At 38.2% G+C, this 12,626-nt stretch overlaps 1 protein-coding gene across 2 annotated transcripts in view; it reads left to right on the forward strand.

The window, feature by feature from the left end:
* Positions 1–12,128, forward strand: part of LOC131931060 (cytochrome P450 27C1) — an 86,493-nt gene extending 74,365 nt beyond the window's left edge. For both annotated transcript variants that reach the window (XM_059287750.1, XM_059287751.1), the window contains exons 4-10: positions 1,554–1,750; positions 8,230–8,430; positions 8,637–8,812; positions 9,075–9,317; positions 9,459–9,618; positions 9,829–9,872; positions 10,266–12,128. In XM_059287750.1, coding sequence (XP_059143733.1) covers positions 1,554–1,750; positions 8,230–8,430; positions 8,637–8,812; positions 9,075–9,317; positions 9,459–9,618; positions 9,829–9,872; positions 10,266–10,376 — 1,132 coding nt within the window. In that variant the 3' untranslated portion in view covers positions 10,377–12,128. The remainder of the gene's footprint in view (positions 1–1,553; positions 1,751–8,229; positions 8,431–8,636; positions 8,813–9,074; positions 9,318–9,458; positions 9,619–9,828; positions 9,873–10,265) is intronic.
* The last annotated feature ends 498 nt before the right edge of the window (positions 12,129–12,626 follow it).

Here is a 12,626-nt window from a genome sequence, read left to right on the forward strand (position 1 = left end):
CGGCCGTTCAATTACTTTACTTTGACTGTTTATAATTCAAAACTGCAGCTTAAAATGAGCTTTTAATTTTTTTTTCTACCCCTTTTGGCGCCCCCCTAGGGTCGGCGCCCGGGGCGGCCGCCCTCCCCGCCCTCCCCTAGCTACGCCTCTGTAAGCTAGACCCATACCACGCATCGCTATGAGTTTGAGAAAAGTTCCCACAAAACATAATGACAGAATTTCAAAGGACTAAATTTAAAAAAAAACTACCTACCACTATTTGACGCTAACATTAACCATGAATTTATCTTAACTGATTGAAAGGTTGTATGGTGGGCGATGTATTGTGGGTTAGGTAGGCAATACAAGTGGGACAGGTAGCAGTGTATGGTAGGCAATATAGAGTGGCACAGGTAGGCAATGAAAAGCGGCACAGGTAGGTAGTGTATAGTGGCACTGGTAGGCAATATAGAGTGGCACAGGTAGGCAATGTAAAGTGGCACAGGTAGGCAATGTATAGTGGCACTGGTAGGCAATATAGAGTGGCACAGGTAGGCAATGTAAAGTAGCACAGGTAGTAAATGTAGGGTGGCACAGGTAGGTTAATAGATGGTGGCACAGGTAGGCAATGTATAGTGGCACTGGTAGGCAATGTATAGTGGCACAGGTAGGCAATATAGAGTGGCACAAGTAGGCAATGTATAGTGGCACAGGTAGGCAATGTATAGTGGCACAGGTAGGCAATGTATAGTGGCACAGGTAGGCCAATAAATGGTGGCACAGGTAGCAGCGCAAGGTGGGGAAGATGAGTCGACAGTTTAGGGGCAAAGATTTCTGGAATGCCAGGGGTTCACCGCTGTGATGCACGTGGGTGAACGGTACTCACCAGTGGGAGAATCTAAACATATAAACACCGCCAGGGGGCAGCACCGTGCGTTTCAGGTGTACACACGTTTTTTTTTTTTTTTTTTTTTTTGAAGTCACATATTTTAAAAATTGGAGCAAAAAAAATGGAACTTGTTTTTGTAAAATTTTGCAAAATATTTTAAATATATGAGTTGTATAACTGGTGGTTCAAGTCTAATTTTGGTGTGTGTGTGGTTTTTTTTTCTTAATGATAATAAAGAATGTAGGTATAGTGTTCTTTGTATCAGAAGTGATAATTATAAGAAAGTTTGTATGCATGAGGATATAGTGTTTTTGTCTGTTTTAGTTGTGTAAAAATGGTAGATAATAAAAAATATGTTCAGAATGTTCACGCAGTAAAGACATTCCACTGTTTAGACAATTACAGATTTAATCATATCATTTGCGACAGTATTGGAATGATATCAATTAAGATAGTGTGCTCCTAGTATAAAACCTGGAGATCTTTTTAAAGTGGTTTCTGTTATTGTTTATTTAGCCATATTTAAAGTCATTTCTCAAATTATTATTTTACCTACATTTAAATACTAAGTCATATTTCTATCTATTGCTTTACCAACATTAGGATGTTAAGTCTTTTCTCCAATCATAGTTTCACCAACATAGGAACACTTAGTCATGTATGTAATTGTTGTCTCCCCTTGCAGTGAGAAAGAGTACTGGCGACGAAGCCGGAGCGCCTTCGCGTCCACTCTCCGCCCTAAGGCCGTGTGTGAGTACGTGGACGGCATGAACCAGGTGTGCGTGGACCTAGTGGACAGAATCACCTACCTGAAGGACAAGGAGGCTGGGACACACCTGGTGCCCCGTCTGCTCAACGAACTCAACAAGTTCACCATGGAAAGTGAGTACAATTCGTTTGCCAGGAATTCTCAGGAATGTACGCTTGGCGGGGGAGGGGGGAGGGGGTAAGAGGTCGGAAGTATGTGAAATGGATTAATAAAAAAAGAAATAATTGGAAAGGGGAAATAATAATAAAACAAACACAAATAGTCGTTCAAATATAGGTTTTCTATTAGCAGCTATTAACTTGGTTGGGTTTAGAGTTTGGATGGGTAGGTAGCGTACTCAAGCACCCTCATGTAAACCAAGAATTCGATTTATTTTTTGTAAACTTAGTAGACCAGACCATTGTGTAATGAGACTCTTCTATGACAAAAAAAAACAAACAGAAAAGGTCAGGAGATGTTTGCGTTTTTAATCTCAATATTTTCCCATTATGGGTTATAATTTTCAAACAATTTTTAACGAATCAAATAATGTGGGAATTTCAACTTTTTAATATATATATTGCAATTTAGTCATTGAAAGCGCTCTCTGTTCTTGTTGTTATTATTGTTATTTCCAGAGTTTCTTCCAGGCATCTCTTCGGGGGGGGGGGGGCGAAGTCCCCCCGAAAATTTTTTACCGCCCCCCCCGAACGAAATAAAATTTATATAATTTATATAGAAAATATATACTTTTAACAGTGTCCGCCCCCCCCCCCCCGAAGAAAGTCTACCGCCCCCCCCCCCCCCCCCCCCGAAAATTTCAAGTGCCCCCCCCCCGGAGAAAAAAGTCTGGAAGAAACACTGGTTATTTCTTTACTCGCATTGCTAAAATCTTCGTGAAACATGTATTGTATAATTTCCCCTTTCTAACATCAACTTCAGCGGTTCTGTCTAGCGGAAATTCCTTCCGCGATTCCCTCAAGCTCCCTTTAGAATAGCTTCTTTTTAAATAGCGACTTTTCATCGTGTGCTATTGACCGTATGAAACCGCAGACAAGAAAACAGGGGGAGAACTCTCACACCCCAAACAGAGTTGCCGGTAATTGACATCCGGAAACGAACAATCCATTGTTTCGGCCCGGACGTTTCCGATTCGTCTTGACATTTGTTGACAAGACTTGACAGAAAGGGCTTCAATTTACGAACCTGTGGTCTGCAGCTCAAACCTGACGTCCCGTCCCCCCCTTCACCTTCCCCGTCCCCCCTCACCTCCCCCGTCACGCCGAGTACCTTAATTCAAGCAAGACTTGATCGACTAACAGCATCTGGTCTGAATTAGAGGCAGTCCACCACACGGGCAGGTTCAACACCGGTGTTCAGAATTGAAGCTGTCTGGCTACCTAAACACATACACCAGCTGTCTGGCTACCTAAACACATACACCAGCTGTCTGGCTACCTAAACACATACACCAGCTGTCTGGCTACCTAAACACATACACCAGCTGTCTGGCTACCTAAACACATACACCAGCTGCCTGGGTACCTAAACACATACACCAGCTGTCTGGCTACCTAAACACATACACCAGCTGCCTGGGTACCTAAACACATACACCAGCTGTCTGGCTACCTAAACACATACACCAGCTGTCTGGCTCCCTAAACACATACACCAGCTGCCTGGCTACCTAAACACATACACCAGCTGTCTGGCTACCTAAACACATACACCAGCTGTCTGGCTCCCTAAACACATACACCAGCTGTCTGGCTACCTAAACACATACACCAGCTGTCTGGCTACCTAAACACATACAACAGTGTGTCTGGCTACCTAAACACATACACCAGCTGTCTGGCTACCTAAACACATACACCAGCTGTCTGGCTACCTAAACACATACACCGGCTGTCTGGCTACCTAAACACATACACCAGCTGCCTGGGTACCTAAACACATACACCAGCTGTCTGGCTACCTAAACACATACACCAGCTGTCTGGCTACCTAAACACATACACCAGCTGTCTGGCTACCTAAACACATACACCAGCTGTCTGGCTACCTAAACACATACACCAGCTGTCTGGCTACCTAAACACATACACCAGCTGTCTGGCTACCTAAACACATACACCAGCTGTCTGGCTACCTAAACACATACACCAGCTGTCTGGCTACCTAAACACATACACCAGCTGTCTGGCTACCTTGAGCTGTTTGGCTACCTAAACACATACACCAGCTGTCTGGCTACCTAAACACATACACCAGCTGTCTGGCTACCTAAACACATACACCAGCTGCCTGGGTACCTAAACACATACACCAGCTGTCTGGCTACCTAAACACATACACCAGCTGTCATGGCTACATAAACACATACACCGGCTGTCTGGCTACCTAAACACATACACCAGCTGTCTGGCTACCTAAACACATACACCAGCTGTCTGGCTACCTAAACACATACACCAGCTGTCTGGCTACCTAAACACATACACCAGCTGTCTGGCTACCTAAACACATACACCAGCTGTCTGGCTACCTAAACACATACACAAGCTGTATGGCTACCTAAACACATACACCAGCTGTCTGGCTACCTAAACACACACACCAGCTGTCTGGCTACCTAAACACATACACCAGCTGTCTGGATACCTAAACACATACACCAGCTGTCTGGCTACCTAAACACATACACCGGCTGTCTGGCTACCTAAACACATACACTGGCTGTCTGGCTACCTAAACACATACACCAGCTGTCTGGCTACCTAAACACACACACCAGCTGTCTGGCTACCTAAACACATACAACAGTGTGTCTGGCTACCTAAACACATACACCAGCTGTATGGCTACCTAAACACATACACCAGCTGTTTGGCTACCTAAACACACACACCAGCTGTCTGGCTACCTAAACACATACACCAGCTGTCTGGATACCTAAACACATACACCAGCTGTCTGGCTACCTAAACACATACACCGGCTGTCTGGCTACCTAAACACATACACTGGCTGTCTGGCTACCTAAACACATACACCAGCTGTCTGGCTACCTAAACACACACACCAGCTGTCTGGCTACCTAAACACATACAACAGTGTGTCTGGCTACCTAAACACATACACCAGCTGTCTGGCTACCTAAACACATACACCAGCTGTCTGGCTACCTAAACACATACACCAGCTGTCTGGCTACCTAAACACATACACCAGCTGTCTGGCTACCTAGACACATACACCAGCTGTCATGGCTACCTAAACACATACACCAGCTGTCTGGCTACCTAAACACATACACCAGCTGTCTGGCTACCTAAACACATACACCAGCTGTCTGGCTACCTAAACACATACACCAGCTGTCTGGCTACCTAAACACATACACCAGCTTTCTGGCTACCTAAACACATACACCAGCTGTCTGGCTACCTAAACACATACACCGGCTGTCTGGCTACCTAAGCACATACACAAGCTGTATGGCTACCTAAACACATACACCAGCTGTCTGGCTACCTAAACACATACACCAGCTGTCTGGCTACCTAAACACATACACCAGCTGTCTGGCTACCTAAACACATACACCAGCTTTCTGGCTACCTAAACACATACACCAGCTGTCTGGCTACCTAAACACATACACCAGCTGTCTGGCTACCTAAGCACATACACAAGCTGTATGGCTACCTAAACACATACACCAGCTGTCTGGCTACCTAAACACATACACCGGCTGTCTGGCTACCTAAGCACATACACCAGCTGTCTGGCTACCTAAACACATACACCGGCTGTCTGGCTACCTAAGCACATACACAAGCTGTATGGCTACCTAAACACATACACCAGCTGTCTGGCTACCTAAACACATACACCATCTGTCTGGCTACCTAAACACATACACCAGCTGTCTGGCTACCTAAACACATACACCAGCTGTCTGGCTACCTAAACACATACACCAGCTGTCTGGCTACCTAAACACATACACCAGCTGTCTGGCTACCTAAGCACATACACCAGCTTTTTGGCTACCTAAACACATACCCACTTAACCAACCAGCTCCCAATACATGTCGGCCAATACAATGTGGGCTGTGTTGGGCCCCTGCTCGAATTATAAATAACTTTATTCTCGATGCCTCTATCAGTAGCGTACGCAGGGGTGGAGCAGGGGAAGCGGCCGCTCCCCCTCTGTCCATTTTTAGCAAAGTGGCGCCTTTTTGGAAACTTTTTAAACTCAAAGTTTTAAACATTGATATTTGTTAAAAACGTATGTTTGGTCGGCAAATCTATGCAAATCACAAGATTTATGTCATGCAGCAATTAATTATAACAGTAATAGACTAGTAGAGTCAACGTTTACAACACGTATTAGCAGCTGTATCAGTTTGTCATTCTAAAAATAACCATTACGATGCATTGCACTGTTTAAAAAACCTCTACAGGCAGGACCACTTGGCAAGAGGGGTGTTAAGTTTAAGGCAACTGTATAATGTATTTGCTTACGAATAATTGAATTAGAAAATGTTACATGTAAAACTTCAATCATAATTACTTTATATATACAGTTTAAATCATGTAATTTATTTTTTAAAATTACAATACAGACACAAATACAACTAATGTGGCACCTCTATTTAAATTTACTTATGGTCGAACTGCGTAGCGGTGGGGAAATTTTGACAAGGTCATCGACATCATCACGATGAAGTGGTAGTATTATGACAGTTTGATTACGATTACAAATTAAATGAAACAGTATCAACTTTCTATTAATAATTATTTTAGTTTACAAGATCTAGATCTATATTATATTTGAACAATGCTATATTTTATATATATATATAAAAACAGCAACTCAATTTAAACTTACACTGATCGCACAGTTAGTTATCCGCTACTTATTTAAATCTACTTTTGAATCAGTATACATGCGTAATTGAATATGTATGGGGTCGTCCATAAATGACGTCACAATCGTAGGGGGGTCCGAAATTTTATGACGGTGTGTGATGAGGGGGAGGGGGGGGGTTCAGATGGTGCGACGTCACACTTTTGCATTATAAAAAAGCAATGTTAGAAAACGAAGTTTAGACGTTATTTTGCGTTTTAGAAAACTGTTTTAATAAATTGTAATAACAATTGATTAAAATACTATATTTTGACAGAGTTCAGACAAGATTTTGGGAAAATATAGATCTAGCTGTTTAAAAAAATTTAACTGCAATTTTGAGGGGGGTTGTAGGCTGAGGTGTGATGTCATTTTAGGGGGGGGGGGGGAGAGGTCTGGCTTTTTGGGACGACGTGTGACGGAGGGGAGGGGGAGGTAAAAATCGTCAAAAAAGCGTGACGTCATTTATGGATGACCCCTATGTTTAGAACTGTCATCTAAAAACTGACGCTATGTTCACTCTGAGTTGGTTATCCACACCCACCTTACCACCACAATTGTGTAGAGCGACATTAATGTCACACCTTGGTATACGCTGGATTGGATAATTGACCTAAAGTGACAGGACAGTGGTGAATGAAGTTGAACCCCTCCTCCCAACCCGCAACGAACTGATCTGTTAAGTACATTTGGAACGCGTAATGATGCACCAAAGTACCATGCCGCCAGAATCATAGCTATTGAAACGTAAATCTCTGTGAATATTGTTTTTGCAATTACCAGTAAAAGGTGTGTGAGCAGTGATCTAACCCATACCTTCTCATAATGTTAAAAAATTATCTTTAAAGAACACATAAAGTCAGTAGCTAATTAAAAAGTGAATGATATGTAATGGAAGACCAATATTTTAGTTGTATGATTTCAGTCCGATTGTTTTACTTTTACTTTGTAAAGCTAGTTTTTATACCAACTCTGATTTTAAAAACTTTCATTATGCTGTAATATTTTAGCATTTATGATGACAATATATTTAGATCTGATTGTAGACAAAACACTTTTGTAAAAACAAATAATGTTAAGCTACTTTATTAGATTCATAAGTAATTATTGATTTGTTTTGATATTTATAATAAAATATGTAGAATATACATATTTATATTAAGATATTGATTATTTCCCCTTTTCGCTTGTCCCAGGAATTATAATGTAGTTTTTTTTACAAGGGTTACGAAACAGATTATGCTGCGTTCATTGTTTTTGGTTGTAGTGTGATATATATATATATATATATATATATATATATATATATATATATATATATATATATATATAAATAAATAAATAAATAAATATATATATATATATATATATATATATATATATATATATATATATATATATATATATATATATATATATATATACTTATATAGAAGATATTACAAATTCGGCGCCTTTTTTTGCTATTTGCGCTCCCCCTACACCGAAAACCTGGGTACGCCTCTGGCCTCTATATTAACAAAAACTGTTTGATTTTTACTGGTCATTTAAAAATGATGTTGTAGGAAGATAATATATATCATAGAAATTGATATATAACATTTAGAGGAAAGACAGAGGTAAATGGTCTTTGTTTATCATCCAATGTATCTTTCAACATTTTAACGTGAAATTTTCAACTTGTTTCTCTAGCGATTTTGTACGTCATGCTGAACAAGAGGGTCGGGTGTCTGGACAGGGAGGTGTCCGAGAAGGTCAACACCTTTATCCAGTCCATTGCCACCATGTTCCTCACAGGTCACCAGCTCATGGTCTACGCCAATCTGCACAAGCTGCTCCGGACACGCCCATGGAGGGAGCACGTGCAGTCCTGGGACAAAATCTATGACTTCGGTAGGTCCAGTCATCCATTGGCTTTATGTACATATGTGAGTAGGCCTATGAGTTGAGGCATGTGTATATATATATATATATATATATATATATATATATATATATATATATATATATATATATATATATATATATATATATATATGTAAATGCCTATATTAAATATAAGTCTATATGTAACTAAATACTTGTACTCCTATTGACAGCTGCTGAACACATCAATCAACGCATTGATGAAGTGACCAAAGAACTGGACAGTGGGGTACCACCAGTTGAGGGTGAACATGTTGACTTCATGAAATTTATCGTGGGCACCCACCAGCTGTCTAGGAATGAGATTGTGGACAACGTGATCGAAGTTTTCATGGGCGGAATTGATACTGTAAGTCTCTTCTAAATGTTTCATTAATTGAGCTACTACCTTTTCTAAATTATTTATTTATTATTCTATGTAGAAGGTGGGTGGGGTGGAGGTGTAACTGTTGAACACTAATGGGAATCAGCAATAGGATTTAATATACACAACAATCCTAATTTTAAATCTACACCACAATTCCTTAAAGCTTTAAATTCGGGACATGTAAAAAAAAAATACCCAGACGTTACCCAAAATTTCAACTGGCGCCGTAATGTTTTCTCCACAGACTGCCAACTCCCTGGCCTTCCTCTTCTACCTCCTGTCCAAGAACGAATCAGTCCAGCAGCGCCTCATCAACGAGGTGGACAACATTTTAGGAAAGCGCCAACCCACCAGCGCTGACCTGCAGAACTTGACCTTCTTGAAGGCATGTGTCAAGGAAACATTGAGACTGTTCCCACCCATCCCTATGAATGCCAGAACAACCACAGAGGACACATCAGTAGGCGGATATTTCATCCCTAAGGATGTGAGTCCCTTCACAGTTTTTTTTTAGAAAAATTTTAGAATATTTAATTTTTGTCCAAAATGCTATATATAGTAACATAAAATTCTTTAAAATGCTGGAATATGAAAAAGAAAATGAAACAACTCATTTGTTGATTCCCAGACTATCCTTATGATGAACCTGTATGTGATGTCCAGAGACGAGAAAATCTTTCCTGACCCGGATGAGTTCAAGCCAGAGAGATGGCTGCGAGGGTCCGAGGAGTCCACTGCCCCAGCCTTTTCCTTGATTCCATTTGGTTTTGGAACAAGAAGCTGTGTTGGTGAGTACCTGACTACTGCTCTTTTTAAAAACAATAATTAAATGCTAATGGTTAATTAAATACAGATGCTTTGAAACTTTTTATTTATAACTATATTATTTAGCTTAATTTTGTTTATTTATTTAGAAAATAAAGTAAAGCTACCTAAATTAACCTCAAATAAATCTACTTGAGCTAGAATATTTACTTGAATATATATTTTTTTTCCAGGTAGAAGAATAGCAGAAACACAGATTTATCTGGCCACTGTGCAGGTTTGTTTACCTAGATCAAACTTTTTTCTTAGAATTTATTTTAAAAAAAAAAACATAATTACCAACTATTGGTTTAATTATAAAATAAATATTGAGTATGGCTGTTATATATTTTAGGCTTATTAGCTAGTGACTTTTAAAAAAAAACTATTTTAATAAGAATATAGTATTTTTATTGGGGTAACTTAGTAATTTTATCTACCTTTTAAAGTGTTTGGTCATTAACTAATTAATTGAAAATTAGGTTTTTTTTGGACAATACAAGCAGTATTTTTCTCGTAAAATTTTTTATATATTATATCAAATGACTGACAAAATTTAATGCAAAAATACTTACCATGTTATTTACTGAAGTTACAAAAGATGTTTAATTTTGTGTTAATTTGTCACCAGATTCTCCAGAGATTTTGGCTGAAGAAGAGTGACCAGTTTGACATCAAACCCTCCGTTCGAACACAACTGACCCCCGGGCCTGAACTCCCTGTCATGTTCATGGCAAGATAAACAAGAACTCTTCTAAGTCAGAGTTCAAATAAAAAGAGATAGTATTTAGTTCTGATATTCAGGTGTATTTTAAAACCATGGTAGCAGAGTTCTTGATGGATATGACAGCTACCAAGAGACTACTCTATAGAAAGTGTACAGATGTTGATGTGAGGTTTTGAAGTGTAAATGTTAAGCCAGCATGTTTCACATGTTCAGATGAACTTCATGATATGTCGGTCTAAAGGAATTCATTCATGGTTTACATTTAATTAGAGAGAGTTAAGAAATAAATGCAAGTTAAGAAATACATCAGTTTGTCCCTGCTGAATTAAATGTATTTATTTTGATGGGTTATCCTAGCTGAGATTAAACAAACGTGACAGTTTGAGTTAGGGCCTATTTAATATGAAACATTTTTAGAGTTTTTAAGTCTTTTGGCTGAATGTTCAAATTTGTAGTTTTAAGGAACCTACTTTAAAGAAACATACATTAATCAACATGATTACACTAATTTGGCCTTATTTTAATAATTAAAAAAAATGAATTTAGCATCCAAGCCTATGTTCATGATAAAGTAAAAATTGAGGTGGTCAGATTGAGCACACCCCAGTTTATTCTGCTGTGTGTTAGATTTTACATTATTGCGTGTAAATTTGTCATTTTGTACAGAGGTTTCAAGGATATTTTTGTAAGTAGCATGTACATATTTTGCAACCAAAAAAGAAAACAATGTGCAATCATTTTTGGAAAAATTATCTGGCTATGTTGTCTTTTTCATGCCAGGTTTTGTTTTGTTTTGTTTTCAAACTATCAAGAATAATTTCAATTTTCTTTTTTTTTTCTCACACTCTGACACTGCTATCAATGCAGCTCTCTTGTTTAAATAACACCAGAGAATAAACTGAAATATGCAGGCTACCTACATCTATAGGCTACCTGTATGCAAAGGCTACCTACCTATCACAGATTGTTCCAATTAATATAGCTGGATATCTGAGGCTACCCCAGCTAGCAGTAGCCCCTGTTAGTTTTTATCAGAGGTTTGATGATCCTAATCTAATGCCTTTTCCATGAAACAAGTCTGACTTGCAACTCCTAGTTTCATTTTCTCACAAAGTTAACACTTCAGTATTCATCATAACAAATTTCAGTTGTCTTGTTTGTTTTTTAAAAAATGTTCAAATCAGATTTTCACTTTAACTAATTGATATTTTTTTCCTTCTTTTTATTTCCTTAAAGTCTTGTAAGAGAATTAATCAGGTGTCTCATTATCATTTAAAGAGAAATGGCATCCGAGCACACACAGTTACTCTACACGCCTTCCATTTCTTTGCTCTTGTTCACTGGATTGTGTCTTGTAATGTCTTATGATCTTGTTGAAAAATGACGGTGCTATGTTAAACAAAGTTGGGTGTTTTCAGTGCTTCAAACCATTTGTTTATATTGGAAACAAACAGAGCACAAACATATGTATTAATCAGTTTTTTGACAAGTGTTTTCAATTGTTCATTTAGTGTAAAAAAAATACAAGGCGAACTTGTTTGCAATAAAACGTTTTGTGAATAAGCTTATCTTTTCGATTGGATGTAACTGTTATTGGTCTTAATTTAATATTTATTTTGTAAAATACTGAACGTTTTGGGAAAATGTTTTCAATTATGTACATTTTATGATTTATTTACTAGTACATTTTATTTATTTACAATGTATTATTAATCAAAGGACAAAGTGTTTTTTTTTACAATACAATGCAATAAAGGCTAATTATGAGCTATAGAGAAGAGATTAGCTTTAACGAAGTTGGCCATGATATGTCTAATTTTAAAAATGCATTACAATAGTGAAAATCAATAAAAGTAACTTGTATAGTTTTGATGCAATCTTCATATATAATTCTGCATATAAAGTTTGCCTTTAAGTTGTATTGCAACAAAAAAAAATGACTTGTGTGAATTAGTGTTGAATTTAATTTTTATTATTTTACTTTAAGGTAAAATGGTCTAAATTTTATATAAATGGATTTGTTCATAAGTTCAGACTATAACGTCGAAACATATCTGTTTCAAAATGTTCAAGCAACAGATATGTTATTTAATGTGCACAAACTTGATTTTTTGTGTGTTGTTTTCATAGGAAATGTACGAGTTGTGTTCTACAATCAATTTTAACATTAGACATTTTTTTTGTACATATATAACAAGAGAACAAAAACTGAACTTACAGAACTAGATTTCACTTTTTCATTATGGATACTATTTGGAAAGTTAA

The sequence above is a fragment of the Physella acuta genome, unplaced genomic scaffold (genome assembly GCF_028476545.2).
Source record: "Physella acuta isolate Inbredline_101_S28 unplaced genomic scaffold, ASM2847654v3 ptg001885l, whole genome shotgun sequence".
Lineage (NCBI taxonomy): Eukaryota > Metazoa > Mollusca > Gastropoda > Physidae > Physella > Physella acuta.